The sequence below is a fragment of the Theropithecus gelada genome, chromosome X, assembly GCF_003255815.1.
Source record: "Theropithecus gelada isolate Dixy chromosome X, Tgel_1.0, whole genome shotgun sequence".
Lineage (NCBI taxonomy): Eukaryota > Metazoa > Chordata > Mammalia > Primates > Cercopithecidae > Theropithecus > Theropithecus gelada.
Genome location: NC_037689.1, coordinates 78,495,437 through 78,516,941, shown reverse-complemented (window position 1 = coordinate 78,516,941; position 21,505 = coordinate 78,495,437). Strand labels below are relative to the sequence as shown.

The window sequence follows — 21,505 nt, the reverse complement described above, 5'->3', positions numbered from 1 at the left end:
ACTTTCCCAATACAAACTGAAGTGGAAAAGAAGCATTGATCAGTCAACCTGGGACTTCATGATTTTGTACATACATGCTGCATGACTGCATTGGTTCCACTAGGCCCTGAATCAGGCTAGTAACATTTCTTTTTAAAAAACTTTAAAATGAAGTGAGAGAGAAAGCAGAGTTGCTTGGAGACCAATATTAATAAGGAGTAGCTGATAAATTGCTGTTTGCTATGTTTCCTATCCCTGGCTGAACACTAAACAAGAAGTGGAGGTCCTAACTCCCATTTGTTGGCTACTTACTAAAGTACTGTGGGTGAGGGAAGATTACTTAGTACTTGTAGATAGTGAGATGAGACATGTGTATACAGAAGGAGTGGCAACTGGTGAATTCTCCAGATGGGGAACAGCTCTCTGTAAATAACTGCAGAACTTTTAAGTACAAATGGGATTGGTTTATATGATCCAAGAGCAGAGGGCAGAAATAGAACCAATAGTTTAAAGCTGCAGGTTAACACATTTTAGCTCAGTATTAGAAAAAATAATGACAACGATAATGACAATGACAATGGCTAGCAGCCTTGGGAAAAAGTGTTTCCCATTACATACACTCGGAAATGTTGTAGAGGACATTCAGACACTAGTTTGGCAGTGGAATTGACTTGTAAAGTCTTTATTACCTCTGAAATTGTGTAGGAAGTAAGTCTAAGGGAAAAATATATTGTTTTGCTAACTTCCCTTTCGGAAATTACAAACTTTTGAGGACAAAAGGACATCTATTCTAAAAGATGTGGCACTTATCTTGGTACTTCTGCCTTTCCTGTATTTTTCTAATAATGCCTTTTGCACTATTAAAGAAAAAGGCTAGAATATTTCAGTCATATTTAAAATGAAAATGTTACAAGAGTCACAACAAACTTTTACAAAATGAATCTTTTATCACAAATCTCATGGGTAAGTGTACATTTAGTCATTCTATGGGCAACTAGGCATGCAGATTTTAGAGTGATGTGGTGATACATGTAATTACACACCTGCTCTGTTTCTTTAAGTTTCATTCACTACTAAGGGTTAAATGATTGGAGTTATCATCAAATAGCTTTTTGCACTGTCTCTCCTTTTTTCTTTCATTATTTACTAATACTTTGCAAGTAGGTATGGAGAAAAGTTAAGGAAGAGGGGTGTATATGGAATAGTTTTTCATCACAGACAACTGGTGTTAAAACCAAAGCATAGTTTATAATTTCCTTTAAATAGATGCATATTGTAGGGTTCACAAAAGTACACAAGTAGAAAAAGCCTAATTTGGGGCTAGATGGAAATGGTCAACACTCGTAGAAAGGACACTGAAGAAACTCTATAGCAGTGCCATCCAATAGAAATGATGTGAGCCAGGTAGTTTAAATTTTCTAGTAGGAACATTTTTTTAAAAAAGTTAAAGAATGCCAAGTGAACTTAATTTAAAAAAATGTATTTTACTGATATATCAAAATATTTTCATTTCAACATGTTATCCACATAAAAATTATTGTGATAGTTTATATTCTTTTTTTCACTAAGTTTGGGAATGCTGGTGTATATTCCATGCTTCCAGAACATCCGAACCCAGATGACACATTTCAAGTGTTTAATAGCTGCATGTGGCTAGTGGCTACAGAATTAGTGGAGTTCAAAAGGGACTTGTGAAAGGAGAGTATGAAGTTTGGAAATATCCAGTGAGATGAGTGCTCACTTAAAACATGAAGTTCTTTTTTAATGAATGACATGTTTGGGAAGGGAGTTTATTATAATGATGTACAGCATATACTTTGGCATGTATTCATAGTTTGGCTCTTGACACTTATTCTGTGACCTTGGTCAAGTTAATTAATCACGTGTGCCTCAGTTTCCTCATCTGTAAAACGAAGATAAAATTGTTTATGTTATCAGATTGTTACAAGGATTAAGTAATAAAATACGTGTAAAGCACTTGGGTGCTTTGCACACAAGTACTTAATTATTGTTAGCAATTTATTATCATTTTTCTACAAAAATAAATTGTTTAGTCAAGTTACATTTTACAATAAGTTTAGGACAAAACAAGTCTGACTTTTTAAAAATGTTATGGTTCCCAGAGTTACATATGATGGTTTTAAAATAATTTATTCAGTGTCAAAATGAATAACTTTGATTCCCCCCACTTTTTCTCTTAGATGTTTCTTAGATTCTACGTTAGGAGAGGGAAGAATTTGAAATAGGGAACTGAGACACATTTCTGAGTGTTTTCTGTTGAAAGTAAGCTAATCAGTTAGTCTTTATTTACTGCTTTGAAAAAGTTACTCACACCAGCCACTCATTCACTTTTAAGGCAGTCCTTCTCAAACCTGGATGATTGTAATACTTACTTAGGAAGCATAATAAAAATATAGATGGGCTCTCTTCACATAGCACAGCAAGTCTTTGGGTGGAGGTGCAGAAATTTGTATTTGAAAACCTCAGCAGGTTTAAAACCTGAGTTAGGTTTTAAAAGCACTGGAGTTACATTAGGAGTTTGTTACAACAAGTTACTAGTCAGGTGTGATACATTTAACTGTTTGTCATATGAATGACATAAAACTATTTTAGATGTGCTAAACTCATGATTCCTATAGGCTTGAATGGATACTTTTACTTCTATAGAAACTTGGTTTCTAGAAAATGGTTTCTTCTGTTTTTTTTTCTGCCTAATCAGTTTCTATTTCTTCTCTCTTTGAAGAATTTCTACCTTTCGAGTAGAATTTTATTATAGATATTTCATTTTTTAATCTCAGAATGGATACTGTTGGGCACCAAAACTGAGAGTACTCCAGACTTATGGAGTACTCTCCTCAAAAGCAACTAATGTCCCTCCTCAAAAGCAACTAATGAGCTGGCAAAAACTGTTAGAATAAACTTTTGCAGAACTCTGGAATCTAGTAAAATTGTTACAATAACCAGAGAGGAAGACTTGGTGAAGAAAAGAACCAATGCTTTGTAGTAAGAGGATACTGTGACATTTTAAATTGGCTGCCTACCACCCTCCACATCCCAGATCAGCAGAGGCTGTGAGGACAGCTGCCTACACTCTACTATACACAATAATAGAGCCTACACTCTAATATACAGCCTATATCCTAACATACTAATATACACATAACGGGGCTTCCAAAGTGAGAGGAAAGAGAGGAAAAACAGAAAGAGTATTTGAAAAAATGATGGCTAAAAAACTTCATACATTTGGTAAAAAATATGAATCTAAACATCCAAGAAGTGCAATGAACTCCACATAGAATAAACTAAAAGATATCCACAATCAGACATATTATAGTCAAATTGCCAAAAAACAAAGAGAAACCTTGAAAGCAGGGAAAGTGACTTTTTACATACAAAAAAACAATAAGACGAACAGCTGATTTCTCTTAAGAACCCACAGAGGCTAGAAGGCAGTGAAATGTCATATTTAAATTGCTGAAAGAAAAAGAAAAACATCTGTCAACATATATCCAGAATTCTATGTCCAGCAACACTTTACTCCAAAGAATGAAAGCAAAAACAAGACGTTGCCAGATAAACAAAAACTGAGGGAGCTGATCACTAGTAGAACTGCCCTTCAAGAAATACCAAAGGGCATTCTCTAGAAAAACTGAAAGGGCACTCATTATAACCCAAGCTATACAAAAAAATGGGAACACTGGCAAAGGTAACTACATAGGTAGCTACAAAAGCAAGTAAAAATGTGTTTTAGGTTTTTTTTTAAACTCTTTTTACTATCCAATTTAACAGAAAAAATGCATAAAACAACAATGATCAATCTATGTTAAGGAGTATACAATGTATAAAGATGTAATTTGTGATAATAACAGCATAAAGGGGGCAATAGAGCTGTAAAGGGATGGGTATTGTATACTATTAAATTAAGTTGGTATTCAACAGGATTGTTCCAAGATGGCCAAATAGAAACAGCTCTAGTCTACAGATCTCAGCGTGAGCAACGCAGAAGACGGGTGACTTCTGCACTTCCAACTGAGGTACTGGGTTCATCTCATTGGGACTGGTTGGACAGTGGGTGTGGCCCACGGAATGTGAGCCAAAGCAGGGCAGGGCATTGCCTCACCCAGGAAGCACAAGGGGTCCGGGAATTCCCTTTCCTAGCCAAAGAAAGTCATGACAGATGGTATCTGGAAAATCGGGACACTCCCACCGTAATACTGCGCTTTTCCAATGGTCTTAACAAACGGAACACCAGGAGATTATATCCCGTGCCTGGCTCAGTGGGTCCCACGCCCATGGAGCCTTGCTCACTACTAGCACAGCAGTCCGAGATCTAACTGCAAGGCGGCAGCAACACTAACAAATAAGAAAAGAGAGAAGAATCAAATAGACACAATGAAAAAATGATAAAGGGGATATCACCACTGATCCCACAGAAATACGAATTACCATCAGAGAATACTATAAACACTTGTACGCAAATGAACTAGAAAATCTAGAAGAAATGGATAAATTCCTGGACACATACACCCTCCCAAGACTAAACCAGGAAGAAGTTGAATCCCTGAATAGACCAATAACAGGCTCTGAAATTGAGGCAATAATTAATAGCCTACCAACTAAAAAAACTCCAGGACCAGATGGATTCACAGCTGAATTCTACCAAAGGTACAAAGAGGAGCTGGTACCATTCCTTCTGAAACTATTCCAATCAATAGAAAAAGAGGGAATCGTCCCTAACTCATTTTATGAGGCCAGCATCATCCTGATACCAAAGCCTGGCAGAGACACAACAAAAAAAGAGAATTTTAGACCAATATCCCTGATGAACATCGATGCAAAAATCCTCAATAAAATACTGGCAAACCGAATCCAGCAGCACATCAAAAAGCTTATCCACCAAGATCGACTTAGCTTCATCCCTCGGATGCAAGGATGGTTCAACAAATGCAAAACAATAAATGTAATCCAGCATATAAACAGATCCAAAGACAAGAACCACATGATTTATCTCAATAGATGCAGAAAAGGCCTTTGACAAAATTCAACAGCCCTTCATGCTAAAAACTCTCAATAAACTAGGTATTGATGGAAAGCATCTCAAAATAATAAGAGCTATTTATAACAAACCCACAGCCAATATCCTACTGAATGGGCAAAAACTGGAAGCATTCCCTTTGAAAACTGGCACAAGACAGGGATGCTCTCTCTCACCACTCCTATTCGACATAGTGTTGGAAGTTCTGGCCAGGGCAATCAGGCAGGGGAAAGAAATAAAGTGTATTCAATTAGGAAAAGAAGAAGTCAAATCATCCCTGTTTGCAGATGACATGATTGTATATTTAGAAAACCCCATCGTCTCAGACCAAAATCTCCTCAAGCTGATAAGCAACTTCAGCAAAGTCTCAGGATACAAAATCAATGTGCAAAAATCACAAGCATTCCTATACACCAATAATAGACAAACAGAGAGCCAAATCATGAGTGAACTCCCATTCACAATTGCTTCAAAGAGAATAAAATACCTAGGAATCCAACTTACAAGGGATGTGAAGGACCTCTTCAAGGACAATTACAAACCACTGCTCAACAAATAAAAGAGGACACAAAACAATGGAAGAACACCCCATGCTCATGGATAGGAAGAATCAATATTGTGAAAACGGCCATACTGCCCAAGGTAATTTATAGATTCAATGCCATCCCCATCAAGCTACCAATGACTTTCTTCACATAATTGGAAAAAAACTTCTTTAAAGTTCATATGAAACACACAAAAAAGTCCACATTGCCAAGACAATCCTAAGACAAAAGAACAAAGCTGGAGGCATCATGCTACCTGACTTCAAACTATACTGCAAGGCTACAGTAACCAAAACAGCATGGTACTGGTACCAAAACAGAGATATAGACCAATGGAACAGAACAGAGGCCTCAGAGGCCACACATCTATAACCATCTGATCTTTGGCAAACCTGATAAAAACAAGAAATGGGGAAAGGATTCCCTATTTAATAAATGGTGCTGGGAAAACTGGCTAGCCATATGTAGAAAGCTGAAACTGGATCCTTTCCTTACACCTTGTACAAAAATTAATTCAAGATGGATTAAAGACTTAAATGTTAGACCTAAAACCATAAAAACCCTAGAAGAAAACCTAGGCAATACCATTCAGGACATAGTCATGGACAAGGAGTTCATGATTAAAACACCAAAAGCAATGGCAACAAAAGCCAAAACAGACAAATAGGATCTAATTAAACGAAAGAGTTTCTGCGCAGCAAAAGAAACTACCATCAGAGTGAACAGGCAACCTACAGAATGGGAGAAAATGTTTGCAATCTACCAATCTGACAAAGGGCTGATATCCAGAATCTACAAATAACTTAAACAAATTTACAGGAAAAAATCAAACAACCCCATCAAAAAGTGAGCAAAGGATATGAACAGACACTTCTCAAAGAAGACGTTTATGCAACCAACAGACACATGAAAAAATTCTCATCATCACTGGCCATCAGAGAAATGCAAATCAAAACCACAATGAGATACCATGTCACACCAGTTAGAATGGCGATCATTAAAAAGTCAGGAAAAAACATGCTGAAAGGATGTGGAGAAATAGGAACTGTTGGTGGGAGTGTAAACTAGCTCAACCATTGTGGAAGATAGTGTGGTGATTCCTCAAGGATCTAGAACCAGAAATACCATTTGATCCAGCAATCCCATTACTGAGTATATACCCAAAGGATTATAAATCATGTTAATATAAAGACACATGCACATGTATGTTTATCGTGGCACTATTCACAATAGCAAAAACTTGGAACCAACCCAAATGTCCATCAACGACAGACTGGATTAAGAACATGTGGCACATATACACCATGGAATACTATGCAGCCATAAAAAAAAAGGGATGCGTTCATGTCCTTTGTAGGGACATGGATGCAGCTGGAAACCATCATTCTGAGCAAACTATCACAAGGACAGAAAACCTAACACTGCATGTTCTCACTCATTGGTGGGAATTGAACAATGAGAACACTTGGACACAGGGTGGGGAACATCACACACTGGGGCCTGTCATGGGGTGGAGGGAGGGGGAGGGATAGCATTAGGAGAAATACGTAAGGTAAATGAAGAGTTAATGGGTGCAGCACACCAACATGGCACATGTATACATACATAACAAACCTGCACGTTGTGCACATGTACCCTAAAAGTTAAAGTATAATTTTAAAAAAGTTGGTATTCAATAATAGACAAGCCAAAAGCCAAATCAGGAAAGTAATTCCCTTCACAATTGCCACATAAAGAATAAAATACGTAAGAATACAGCTAAACAAAGAAGTGAAAGGTCTCTACAAAGAGAATTACAAAACACTGCTCAGAGAAATCAGAGATCACACAAACAAATGGAAAAACATCCCATACTCATGGACAGGAAGAATCAATATCATTAAAATGACCACATTTCCCAAAGCAACTTAGAAATTCAATTCTCTTCCTGTCAAACTATCAATGACATTCTTTATAGAACTACAAAACAAAAACTATTTTAAAATTCATATGGAAGCAAAAAAGAGCCTGAATAGCCAGGGCAATCCTAAGCAAAAAGGGCAAAGCTGGATGCATCACGTTACCTGACTTCAAACTATACTACAGGGCTACAGTAACCAAAAAAGCATGGTATTGGTACAAAAACAGACATATAAACCAAAGGAACAGAATAGAGAACCCAGAAATAAGGCTGCACACCTATGCCCATCTGATCTTTGACAAAGCTGACAAAAGCAAGCCATGGGGAAAGGACTCTCTAGTCAATAAATGTTGCTGGGATAACTGACTAGCCATATGCAGAAGATTGAAACTGGACCCCTTCATTACACCATATACAAAAATCAACTCAAGATTGATTAAAGACTTAAATGTAAAACCCAAAACTATAAAAACCATGGAACACAACATAGGCAATACCATGCTGCACAAAGGAACAGGCGAAAGAGTTCATGACAAAGATGTCAAAAGCAATCACAACAAAAGCAAAAATTGACGAATGGGATCTAATTAAACTTAAGAGCTTCTGTACAGCAAAAGAAACTATCAACCTACACAATGGGAGACAACCTACAGAATGGAAGAAAATTTTTGCAAACTATGCACCTGAAAAAAGTCTAATATCCAGCAGCTATAAGGAACTTAAACAAATTTATAAGACAACATCAAACAACCCCATTAAAATGTGGGCAAAGGACATGAACACTTTTCAAAAGAAGCCATACATGTGGCCAACATGCATATGAATAAAAGCTCTATATCCCTGATCATTATAGAAATGCAAATCAAAACCGTAATAAGATACTATCTCAAAATGGCTATTAGAAAGTTAAAAAATAACAGATGCTTGTGAGGTTGTAGAGAAAAGGGTACACTTGTACACTGCTGGTAGGAGTGTAAATTAGTTCAACAATTGTGGAAGACAGTGTGGTGATTCCACAAAGACATAAAAACGGAAATACCATTTGACCCAGCAATCCCATTATTGGGCATATACCCAAAGGCATATAAATCATTTTACCATAAAGACACATGCAGGCAAATGTTCACTGCAGCAGTATTCAGAATAGCAAAGACATGGAATCAACCTAAATGCCCATCAGTGGCTGATGCATTAAAGAAAATGTGGTACATATACACCACGGAATATTATGCAGCCATAGAAAAGAATGGGATTCTGTCTTTTGTGGGAACATAGATGGAGCTGGAGGCCATTATCCTAGCAAACTAATGTAGGAACAGAAAACCAAATATTACATGTTCTCACTTACAAATGATGAGAACTCTTTGACACAAAGAAGGAAACAACAGACACTGGGGTCTATTTGAAGGTGAAGGGTAGGAAAAGGGAGAGGAGCAGAGAAAATAATTATTGGGTACTAGGCATAATACCTGGGTGACAAAATAATCCATATAACAACCCCCATGACACGAGTTTACCTATATAATAAACCTACATATGTTTCACAAAACCTAAAATAAAAGTTAAAAGAAACCTAAGTTGGTATTAATTCAGACTTCATTATTCAAAAGTTAATGTGTTAATTGTAATACCTAGGGTAACCACTAGGAAAAAACTAAAAAATATACTGAAAAATAAACAAGAGAAAATCAAAATGGGTTCACTATAAAAAATTAATTAAAATATAAGGCAGTAAAACAACAATCAGATACCACCACACACCTATTAGAATGGTGAAACTCCAGAATGCTAATCACACCAAATGCTGGCGTGGATGTAGAGCAACAGGAACTCTCGTTCATTGCTGGCAGAAATGTAAAATGGTTCAGCTACTTTGGAAGATACTTTAGTGGTTTCTTATAAAATTAAACATACCCTTACCCTACAATTCAGCAATCACACTCCTTGGTATTTAGTCAAAGGAGCTGAAAACTTATGTTCACACAGAAACTTACACAGAGATGTTTAAAGCAGCTTTATTCATAATTTCCAAAACTTGGACACAACTAAGATGTCCTTCAGTAGGTGAATGGAGAAATAACCTATGATATATCCACATAATGGAATATTATTTAGCACTAAAAAGAAATGAGCTATCAAGCCATGAAAAGAAATGGAAGAATCTTAAATGCCTATTATGAAGTAAAAGAAGCCAATTTGCAAAGGCTACATACTATATGCTTCCAAATATATGACATTCTGGACAAGGTAAAACTATGGAGATAGTAAAAATGTCAATGGTTTCCAGGAGTTAGGTGAAAGGAAGAAATGAATGGGTAGAGCATGGAGGATTTTTAGGTAATGAAAATACTTTATATGATACCATAATGGTAGATATATATAATTATATGCTTGTCAAAACCTGTAGAATGTAGAACACCGAAAGTGAATGTTAATGTAAACTATGGATTTGGGGTGAAAATGATGTGTCAATGGAGGTTCCTAGATTATAACAAGTGTACCATTCTGATGTAGAATATAGATAGTCAGGGAGGCTGTGGGGGGGTGTTAGAGGAGGTGGGGAAATTTCTATGGAAACTCTACTTTCTGCTCAATGTTGATGTGAACTTAAAATTGCTCTCTATATAAAGTCTATTAAAAATTTTAAGGCAGTAAGGAAGGAACAGAAACATAAAATAAGGTATAAGACATACAGAAAAAAAATTGCCAACATGGCAGAAGTCCTTTATCATTAATTACTTTAAATGTAAATGGGCTAAATTCTCCAGGAAAAGGGAGAAATTGTCAGAATGGATTTAAAAAATGACCAAACTATATGCTATTTACCATGGAATCACCTTAGATGCAAACACATATATAGATTGAAAGTGAATGGATAGAAAAATACATCCATGCAAATAATAACTAAAAGAGAGCTAGGGTTGCTACTCCACTTTTACACAAAATAGACTTTAAGACAAAAATTGATAATAAAGAGGAAATAAAGAATATTATGTATTGATAAAGGGGTTAATCTATCAGGAAGATGTAACAATTATAAACATATATACACTTAACAACAGAACCCCAAAATATAGGAAGTAAACATTAACAGAATTGAAGGGAGATGTAGACAGTATTACATTAATAGTTGGAGACTTCAATACCCACTCTCAACTATGGATAGGAAAACTAGACACAGATCAATGTGAAGAGAGGACTCAAGCAATACTATAAACCAACTAGACCTAACAGACATATGTGGAACACTTAACCCAACAACAGCAGAATACACATTCTTCTCAAGTACACATGGAACATTATCCAGTATAGATCATATGCTAGGCCACAAAACTAGTTTTGATAAACATAAAATAATGGAATCATACAAAGTATTTTTCTGACCACAGTGGAATGAAACTAGAAATCAGTAGCACAATGAAAACTATAAAATTCAAATGTATAGGAAAATTAAGCAATATATACTTTTTAACTGGCATATTATAGATGTACATATTCTCAGTGTACCGGTAATATTTTGATATATTCATAAAATATGTAATACTCAAATTAGGATAATGAGGATATTCATCATTTTAACATCTATCTTGCTTCATGCAGGAAACATTGAAATTATTCTTTATTGGCTATTTTGAAATATATGATAGATTATGCTCTACTGGAATCATTCTACTGATCTGTCAAACACTAGGTCTTATTTCTTCTATCCAACTGTATTTTTGTACTGATTTTTGTATTTAACCTCTTCATTCACCTTCCCCTACTTTAGTGAGAACAAAGCAATACACTCTTAAATAATCAATGGGTCAAAGAATAAATTACAAGTGAAATTAATTAGAAAATACTTTGAGATAAATGAAAACAAAAACACAACACACCAAGTCTTATAGAATGTAGTGAAAGAGTGATATTTATGGCTGTAAATGCCTACATTTAAAAAGAACAATAATCGCAAATTAATGACCTAACTTTGTACCTTAACGAACTAAAACAGAAGAACTAAATTCAAAACTAGCAAAATAAAGGATATGATAATGATTATAATGGAGAAAACTGAACATGGTAAACACAAAAACAATAGAATCAATGAAACCAAGAGTTGGAGAAGTTTTAAAAGTTCGACAAAATTGACACATCTTTAACTAGACTAAACAAAAAAAAAAAAAAAAAAAGAGAGAGAGAGAGAGAGAGGACTCAAATTACCAAAACCAGAAATTAAAGGAGAGACATTACGGCAGAACTTGCTGAAATAGAAAGAAATATAATAGAATACTAGGGACAATTGTTAAAATAGAAAGGAATATAATAGAATACTAGGAACAATTGTCTGCCAAAAATTAGATAACCTGGATGATATGGACAAATTTCTAAAAATATACAAAGTATCCAAACTGACTCAAGAAGCTTCCAAAGGCTTGGGGGAGAGGGCAATGAGGCATTACTAATCAATAGGCATAAAGTTTCAGTTAAGCAAGATGGTCAAACTCTAACAGTCTGCTGTATAACATTATATCTATAGTTAACAATAACGTGCACTTAAAATTTCATTAAGGTAGATATTATATTGTGTTCTTATCATAATAATATTCAAGAAAGTAAAATAAAATGAAACATAAATTGGAACAGACCTTTAACAAGTAAAAAGATTGAATCAGTAATAAAAAACCTCCCAGCAAAGAAAAGCCAAAATTGGGTAGTTTCACTGGTAAATTCTACCAAACATTAGGCTAGGCACGATGGCTTATGCCTATAATCCCAGCACTTTGGGAGGCCGAAGTGGACAGATCACAACGTCAGGAGATGGAGACTATCCTGGCTGACACAGTGAAACCCCATCTCTATAAAAAATACCAAAAAAAAAAAAAAAATTAGCAGGGCATGGTGGCACGCGTCTGTAGTCCCAGCTATTCAGGAGGCTGAGGCAGGAGAATCGCTTGAACCTCAGAGGCAGAGGTTGCAGTGAGCCAAGATCACGCCACTGCACTCCAGTCTGGGCAACAGAGGGAGATTCCATAAACAAAAAAAAAAAAAAAAAAAAAAAAAAAGTAGATATTATATTGTGTTCTTATCATAATAGTATTCAAGAAAGTAACATAAATTGAAACATAAATTGGAACAGACCTTTAACAAGTAAAAAGATTGAATCAGTTAAAAAAACAAAACAAAACAAAACAAAACAACCTCCCAACAAAGAAAAGCCAAAACCGGGTAGCTTCACTGGTAAGCTCTATAAAACATTAAAAAAATAATTACCATTACTCCTTCTCAAACTCTTGCAAAACATTTAAGAGAAGGTAACACTTTCTAACTCACATTTTATGAGGCCAGCATTATTTTGATAGCCAAGCTGGATAAAGACATCAAAAGTAAAGAAAAGAAAATACAAATATCGCTTATAAATATAAATGCAAAAGTCCTAAGCAAATACTAGGAAATGGAATTTGGCAACATGTTACAGGATTATACATCACTATCAAGTGGGATTTATCCAAGAAATGTAAGGGCAGTTCACCATACAAAAATCAATCATGTGACATGTTATATTAACAGAATGAGGGGAAAAACCCATATGATTATCTCAATCGATGCTGGAAAAGCATTTGACAATATTCTGCATACTGGAATTTAAAAAATGCTCAAGAAATTAGTAATAGAAGGGAACTTCCTCAACTTGATAAAAGGCATTTATGGAATACCCATAGCTAACAGTGTACTCAATGGTGAAAGACTGAAAATTTCCCTCCTAAGATCAGGAAGAAGACCAGGATTCCTATTTTACCACTTTCACTCAACATTGAACTGGAAGTTCAAACCAGTGCAGTTAGGCAAGAAAAATAAATACAAGGCATTCAAGATGGAAAGAAGAAATGAAATTATCTTTATTGGTAGTTTACATAATCTTATGTATAGATACTTCTAAAGAATTCACAAAAAAATCTTAGTGCTAATGAACAAATTCAGCAAAGTTGCAAAATACAAGATCAACACATCGAATCAGTTTTATTTCTAAACACTAGCAATGAACAATCAGAAGATGAAATTAAGAAAACGATTCCATTTATAATAACATAAAAAGGAAATAAAAAATTAAGAATAAATTTTAGAAAGGAGTCTCAAGACGAATACACTTAAAATCATAAAACACTACTGAAAAGTAATTAAAGACTGAAATAAATGGAAAAGCATCCCATGTTTATAGATTGGAAGACTTGATATTGTTAAGGTGGCAATTCTCTCCAAAACAATATACAGATTCAGTGCAATTCCTATATAAATATAAAAAACAACTTCTATTCTTGCCTAAGTGGAAAAGCTGAACCAAAAATTCATACAAAATTGCAAGGGAGCCTCAATAGAAAAAACAATTTTATTTGTTGAGATAGAGTCTTGCTTGGTCACTAAGGCGGGAGTGCAGTGGCACAACTGCAGCTCACTGTAGCCTTGACTTCCTGGGCTCAAGCAATCGTCCCACCTCAGCCTCTTGAGGAGCTGGGATCACAGGCACATGGCACCATGCACGGCTACATTTTTTATTTTTTGTAGAGATGGAGTGTCACTGTGTTGGCCAGGCTGGTCTCAAACTTCTGGGCTCAAGTAATCCTCCTGCCTTGGCCTCCCAAAATTATGGGATTACAGCCTTGAGCCACCACACCCAGCTAACAAATAATTAAAAAAAAAAAAAAACTGGAGAACTCACTTCTTGATTTCAAAATTTATTACAAAGGTACAGTATATGGTGCTGGCAGAAGGCCAGACAAATAAATCAATGAAACAGAATTGAGAGTCCAGAATTAGATGCATAAATCTACAGTCAATTGATTTTTTTATGATCATACCCAGTGGAGGAAAGAATAGCCTCTTCTACAAGCAGTGCTAGGATAACTAGTTATCCACATTCAACAACAACAACAAAAAGCTGGACTCCTATCTTACACCAGATACAAAAACTTGACTCAGAATGGCTAAAATACCTAAAGGTGAGAGCTAAAAGCATACAATTCTTTTTTTTTAATGCACATTATTGCTTTATTTATAAAACCTGAATGAACTTGTTATAACTTATAGTAGGCATACACACACACATGCACACACAACACATTCACCTATTTTGGAGAGAAAAATCTTGTGATATCATTTCTATATTTATTATAAATACTATTCATAATGAAGGTTCAAGTTCTATAGGGTATTAGTATGTGACACATCATGCTATTTAAAACTGTAAGTGTATTTTACCTAATGACATCTAAGTTTTTCTTTTTTTAAATTTTTTATTATTATACTTTAAGTTCTAGGGTACATGTGCATAACGTGCAGGTTTGTTACATATATATACTTGTGCCATGTTGGTGTGCTGCACCCATCAACTCGTCAGCACCCATCAACTCGTCATTTACATCAGGTATAACTCCCAACGCAATCCCTCCCCCCTCCCCGCTCCCCGTGATAGGCCCTGGTGTGTGATGTTCCCCTTCCCGAGTCCAAGTGATCTCATTGTTCAGTTCCCACCTATGAGTAAGAACATGCGGTGTTTGGTTTTCTGTTCTTGCGACAGTTTGCTGAGAATGATGGTTTCCAGCTGCATCCATGTCCCTACAAAGGACACAAACTCATCCTGTTTTATGGCTGCATAGTATTCCACGGTGTATATGTGCCACATTTTCTTAATCCAGTCTGTCACTGATGGACATTCGGGTTGATTCCAAGTCTTTGCTACTGTGAACAGTGCCACAATGAACATACATGTGCATGTATGATTTATAATCCTTTGGGTATATACCCAGTAATGGGATGGCTGGGTCATATGGTACTTCTAGTTCCATAAAATTCTTATAAGAAAACACAGGGCACATGCCTATAGTCCCAGCTATTTGAAAGGCTAAGGTGGGAGGATCACTTGAGCCCAGGAGTTTGAGATCAGCCCAGGCAACATAGTGAGGTCCCGTATAAAAAGAAAAACAAACAAACAAACAAACAAAAAATGAAAACAAACAAACAAAAAATAACCCACAGGGGTAAATCTTTATGGTCTTGCATTTGGTAATGGATTCTTAAATATGACATCAAAAGCATAGGTAACGAAAGAAAAAATAGATAAATTGAATTTTATTAGAATTAAAATCTTTGTGTATAAAATGATACTATCAGGTATGGGAGAAAATGTTTGCAAATAATTTATCCAATAAGGATCAAGTATTCAGAACATGCAAAAAATATTAAAATTCAACAACAAAAAGACAACTCAATTTAAAAATCCCAATAAAAAATGGACAATGGCTTGAATAGACATTTTCCCAAAGAAGATATATGGATGGCAAACAAGTACATGAAAAGATTCTCAATACTTTTAGTCATTACAGAAATACAAATCAAATCCATAATGAGATACCCCTTCATACCCAGTAAGATGGCTACAATAAAAATAAAGCTGAAAATAACAAGTCTTGGTGAGAATGTGGACAAATTGGAACCCTTCTGTGCTATCATTCTGTGATGGGAATGTAAAATGGTGCAGCCACTGTGGAAGACAATTTGGAGGTTCCTCAGAAAGTTAAACATAGAATTACCATACAGTCCAATTATCCCCATCCATCTCCCTGGTATATACATTCAAAAGAACTGAAGACAGATATTCAAACAAATACTTGTACATGAATGTTTGTAACAGCACTATTCAGAAGAGACAAAAAGGTGGAAATAGCCCACATGTCCATTAATGAATGAATGGATAACAAACTGGTATATATATACATATATACACACAATAGACTATTATTCAGCCATTAAAAGGGATAAATTACTGTCACATAATACAATGTGGATCAATTTCAAAAACATTTTGTTAATTGGAAGAAGTCAGACACAAAAGAACACATATTTTATGATTCTATTTATATGGAATATCCATAAGAGGTAAATCCATAGAGACAGAATGCAGATTAATAATTGGCTAGGACTTGGGAGAAGAGGGAACAGGGAGTGACTGCTTAATGCCTAGGAGGTTTCTTTATGGGATAACAGAAACATTTGGAACTACATAGAGGTGATGGCTGCACAACATTGTGAGTGCTAAGTGGCACGGAGGTGAACACTTAAAAATGGTTAATTCTATGTTATATAAATTTCACCCCAATAAAACGGATACTGTTACTTTCCTTCCTCTCTAAAAAGCTAAGCTTCTTATTTTCCTGGGTCAGGAAGAATCCTTTATATCTTTAGTAATCACAAGTTGCTATCTAATGAGCTCTTATAACGTGTTGTGAACTGTGATGCATGCTTTTCAGGCACCATGTTATTTAAGCCTCACAGCAGTAATACCTGGCATATATTGAGTGCAAAGCAACCATTTGTCATATGGATGAACAACTGTAGAAGCAAGGTACACGTGAGACAACTGAGGTTGAGAGAGTGAAGGTACTTGCCCCAGGTCTCCTGGCTAGTAAATGGCAGAATTCAAACTCTAAGAATTATAGGACAAAAATATCACTTTTGGTTTCAGCTCTAATGTAATGTTAGGGAGAAAGACATCAGGTTTTATCCCTGGAAAGAAGTTAGGTCCTTAATGTTACTTTTTGAGTCTTACTGAAATGCATACTTGTTAATTTGCTTGTATTGGAAAAGGTATGGCCTAGGTATCAGGCAGCCTGGATTTCCAACTCTCCACTATTACTAAACGTGTGGCCTTAGGAAAATTTGATTTAACCTTTCTGAAACCCAGGTTGCTAATTTGTTACAAGATTGTTAAATTGATGATGGCAGGGTGGACTGGTTCAGCCAGAGTTCAAACTCAAAGCCGCCTTATTCTCCTGACTTTTAAATAATGGGAACTGATGCAAAATGTTAAGAAAACACCGTGCAGGTCAGGCAAAATATATCTGAAGGCTACATCTGGCTTGTATGTCACAAGTTTTTACCTCTGTATTAGTAGAGGAGACTGTGGCAACATATTGCCTGGGTTTTAAGTTAGGCCATTTACTAGCTCTGTGACCTTAGGTAAGCTATTTATTCTGTCTGTTCCCCAGTTTACAAATAAGTAATGATAGTATATACATTGGAAAGTTGTTACAAAGATTATGTGTCTGTGTGTGTAGTCACCTAGAAATAGTACTTGGCATGTAGCAGTGTGGTGCAAGTATGTTAACTAAAACAAACCAAATAAGTCCTACACTGCCTTTCAGCTGTTAATATTACATGACTAAAGAAGAATTTATAGAAGGCCAATTATTTGCAGTAACTTGGTCTTTACTTTGGTTTGCTCATCTGTGCCTCAGTTTACACATCTATACAATGGAAACAGTAATGGTACCTGCCTCATATAGTTATTGTGATGATTAAATGAATTAATATATAGTTTATCTACAGAACTTAGAACATTTTCTGGCACAGAGTATGCACTATATAAGTCTTAGTCATTAGCATCATGAATTTTTAAAATATATCTTGGTGAAGCTCATATGAGTCAATACTGAAAATCTCCAAAATAAGTTGCTTACAATATGGCATTGATCCTAGGAGCATTGTCCGTACCATAATAAGGGTGCTGGACTCTTTTTTTTTTTTTTATACTTTAAGTTCTAGGGTACATGTGCATAACGTGCAGGTTTGTTACATATACATACTTGTGCCATGTTGGTGTGCTGCACCCATCAACTCGTTAAAGGCTGCTGAACTCTTGACCCTTCAATCAATCATACAAAAAGCCAAAGTAGTAAGGTCTGAGAATAGAAAAGCTTCCCAGTCATTGCATGGTCTACTTAATGCATCCCAATACTGGATTGAGATACAAAAGAAAACTAGGCTAACTTGTATCTATGAAGGCAACTAAAGAAATTTATTTTTAAGAGCTCTTTCTGCATTTTCCATAATATCTCTAAGAAAGAGGTAAGAAAAATTCAAATTGTGATTCAGAGAGGCAATTAGAATTAGAATATAGAAAGTTATAGAATTAGAATATAGAAAGTTCTATATTGCAAAAGAGGATCATCTCCTGCCTCCCTAGTTTGTCCCAGTCTACCTGCGGTAGACTATTGCTTTGTAAATATGTAATAGAAGAAAATTACAAATGGAGTCAGGTCCCAGAGTTCAAAAAAGCAGCATCCTTACCATCATTTTTAAGGTGAGAGAAGAGTTTGGTATGAAAAAATATAGAAGTCTCAGAAGGACTTGGGAGTGAGGGGATGTCCAATGGGGCAGGAGTCCTACTGTGAGAGGAGTATAAACATATTGGAGCCCCAAACTAGATGAATAGGGAACATTGTAGGCCACAAGTTTAAGGGTGCTGGCGATGGAATTATAGTGTCAAAGTGATAAGAGTGACAAGTATTAGTGGAATCTCTTTTGAGAGGAGACAGGGATTCTTCAACATGAGAAGACAGGGACAAGGGGAGATTTTACTGTGAGAAAAGCAGGGACCCTATTGTAACAAGACAGGATATAATATGAAAATGCCACTGTGAGTTGATGAGAGCATTGCAAGGCCAATAATAATAAGAATGGGGAACGGGGGGAATTAAAGTGGAAAGTGGGAATAATACAGGGGAGAGACTTGGGGTTTGTGTCGGGAAATATTGTAGAATTCTGAGTTTGAATGCACAAGCTATAGTGTGAGAACCATTCTGCAAATAAGGAGGGTATAGAGTGCCCCTTAGTGTGACAGGACAGGGTAAAAAAAAGATCATAGAATTTAAAAAGGGGTAGTCTAATGAGAGGGAATGAGAAATGATATGCCCATTGGGAGGGGTAGAAAATATTAGAAACCCCAGTAAGAAAGAATGGGGTTTCCCCAGTTTGAGAAGATAGGACAAATGGAATCCAATGAGAAGTAAGAAGAAATAATAATAAGAAACCCCAAAGGAAGAGGATGGCAGAATGTGGGGCTAAAAGTGAAAGAACACTGCGGGAGGTGGGGAGTGGGTTTCCCAAAAAAGAAAACGAGGAATAATGGTTAGAAAAGTAGCGGCCCTTTGACGGAATAGGAGATAAATTACGGAAACCCTTGTGGGAGGGTAAAAGAGGTGACTCTAGTGGGAAAAGACACGGAAGAAGGCACTATCATCATGTGACAATAGCAGGGTCACCAGTGTAAGCTGTCAGAAAATAATGTGGGGCTCCTAATGGGAAGGAGTTGAATGCTCCTCAAAGCAAGAAGGTAGGAGACTGCAGGGAACTCCAGTATAATATAATCAGGGCCTCTAGTGTGAGAGGAGAGGATGTATTATAGAATACCAATCCCATTACAGAAAATTATTAAATGGGGGGAGCCCACAGGGAAAGAGAGTGGTGGGCTTACCACTGTGTGAAAAGGGAAGATCTCAATGGAGTAGAATAGGGTGCACTGTGGGGTCACAAGTGGACAAAGATATGAAGCACTTCAGCCAGTGTGAGAGGATCACGGGAAAACGATAGATTCCAGTGTGTGAAAAAGGAGAGCTAGTAAGAGAGGAAATATTCTGGGATTCTCAGTAGGAAATCCCTAGTAGGAAATCCTAGTAGGATTCTAGTAGGAGGGAAAATGGTGGGGCTCCTAGTTGGATGCATTGGTGGGATTCCTAGTGTGAGTAAACAGTTTGAAGACACGGGGTATGTTATTTCCTCAACTTGGTAGAGTAGGGGCTCCCAGAAGGAGAGTATAGGTGCAGGTGGTTGCCCTGTATGAGAAAAGGGGGCCCTCGTGGGAAGAGCCAGGACATTATTGTGGGTAGGGCAAAGAAATAAGAAACCCTAGGTGGGAGACGATGGAGACACGGTGCGACCCTGGTGGGAGCGCGCAGGAAATATTGTGGGAAGCCAGAGGCTGGGGACAAGGAGCTCTCCAGGGAGAGAAAGGAAAACCGCAGAGAGAGGGCTTGAGAACACAAGGGACACCAGAGTGAACGTAGGGCAAACGATTATACTGGAGCATAATTTCCCCACCTTAGGTGCCCAGCCCCACTTACCCAGGCAGAGTTCAAAGACGTAGGCATAGTAGGACCAGAGCACGACGAGGACAATAACGAGCACTGGCACCCAGGACAGTACCCGGCGGCAGCACCGCAGCCCCCCAGACAGAGCCATCTTCCAGCCTCGCCGCATCTTTGGCTCGAAGATCGACCAAGCAGGCCTGCTGGCGCCGGGTCGGAACCGCTAGGGTGGCGGTTGCGAGGCGGGAAGGCGCGCTGTGCGGCACTCCACTGCCTAGCCTGGCGGGAACCCTCTCGCCGAGCCGTCGCCACCTGTGGGGCTGCGCTGCTGAGTGCGCCCCGCCTGGCACAATAGGCTTGAGTCACGGCGTTGAGGAACTAGCGATGTTGGAGCGGAAGGGTGATCCGTCAGGCAGTCGGGGCTAGCACGCTCAGAGGGAGTGCAGTCCCTCCCCTTTCCGCCTCCTCCCCACCCCGTTTTTCAAGGCTGGATGCAGGGCTGGACCTCCGCAAAATCGTGAAGCAGAAGAAATTTGGGTCCGCCCATCTGCTCTTACTGCACTGCGTCCGCCCTCTTTGTTTCTGTCTCTGTCTCTCTCTCCCGCTTCGTTTTCTTTCTCTCCTCCTGCTGCCCCCCACACAGTTACACACACACACACACACACGCAGTGTGAAAGATGCGAGCCATAGCATCTCATAACATGAAGGCCATCCAGCTCCATCCTCCCACTGCTGCTTGAACGATATGCTTAACACGTAGTGCCGCAGTCGCTGCTTGGGTAAGTCCTTTGACAGGGCCCTCCCTCCTTCCCTTTGCCCTACCCGCAGAATCAGCTTAGTATGTTTTTAGAACAAACACATTGGTATGAAAAAACAAATGAAGGAGATAGTGATTCTGAGAGGGATCATGGGAGACAGTGATTCTGAGAGGGGTCATGGAAAGCTACAAAGGTAGTGATATTTAAGCTGAGCTATATTAATAAATTCAGGTTTTCCAGGCAGATGAGAGGAGGAGGACCTTTTAGACAGAGAAAACAGCATTTAAAAGTCATAGAGTAATGAAAGTCCAGAAATGTTCCAGGAGCAGCTAGTGTGGCTTGAAGAGTGTGTGTGAAGAAGAGAGGCTACGAATGAGACTGGGAATATG

General features: G+C 37.3%; 1 protein-coding gene across 2 annotated transcripts in view; it reads right to left on the bottom strand.

The window, feature by feature from the left end:
* Positions 1 to 21,103, bottom strand: part of ZDHHC15 (zinc finger DHHC-type containing 15) — a 151,944-nt gene extending 130,841 nt beyond the window's left edge. For both annotated transcript variants that reach the window (XM_025372513.1, XM_025372514.1), the window contains exon 1: positions 20,395 to 21,103. In XM_025372513.1, coding sequence (XP_025228298.1) covers positions 20,395 to 20,530 — 136 coding nt within the window. In that variant the 5' untranslated portion in view covers positions 20,531 to 21,103. The remainder of the gene's footprint in view (positions 1 to 20,394) is intronic.
* Between the last annotated feature and the right edge of the window lie 402 nt (positions 21,104 to 21,505).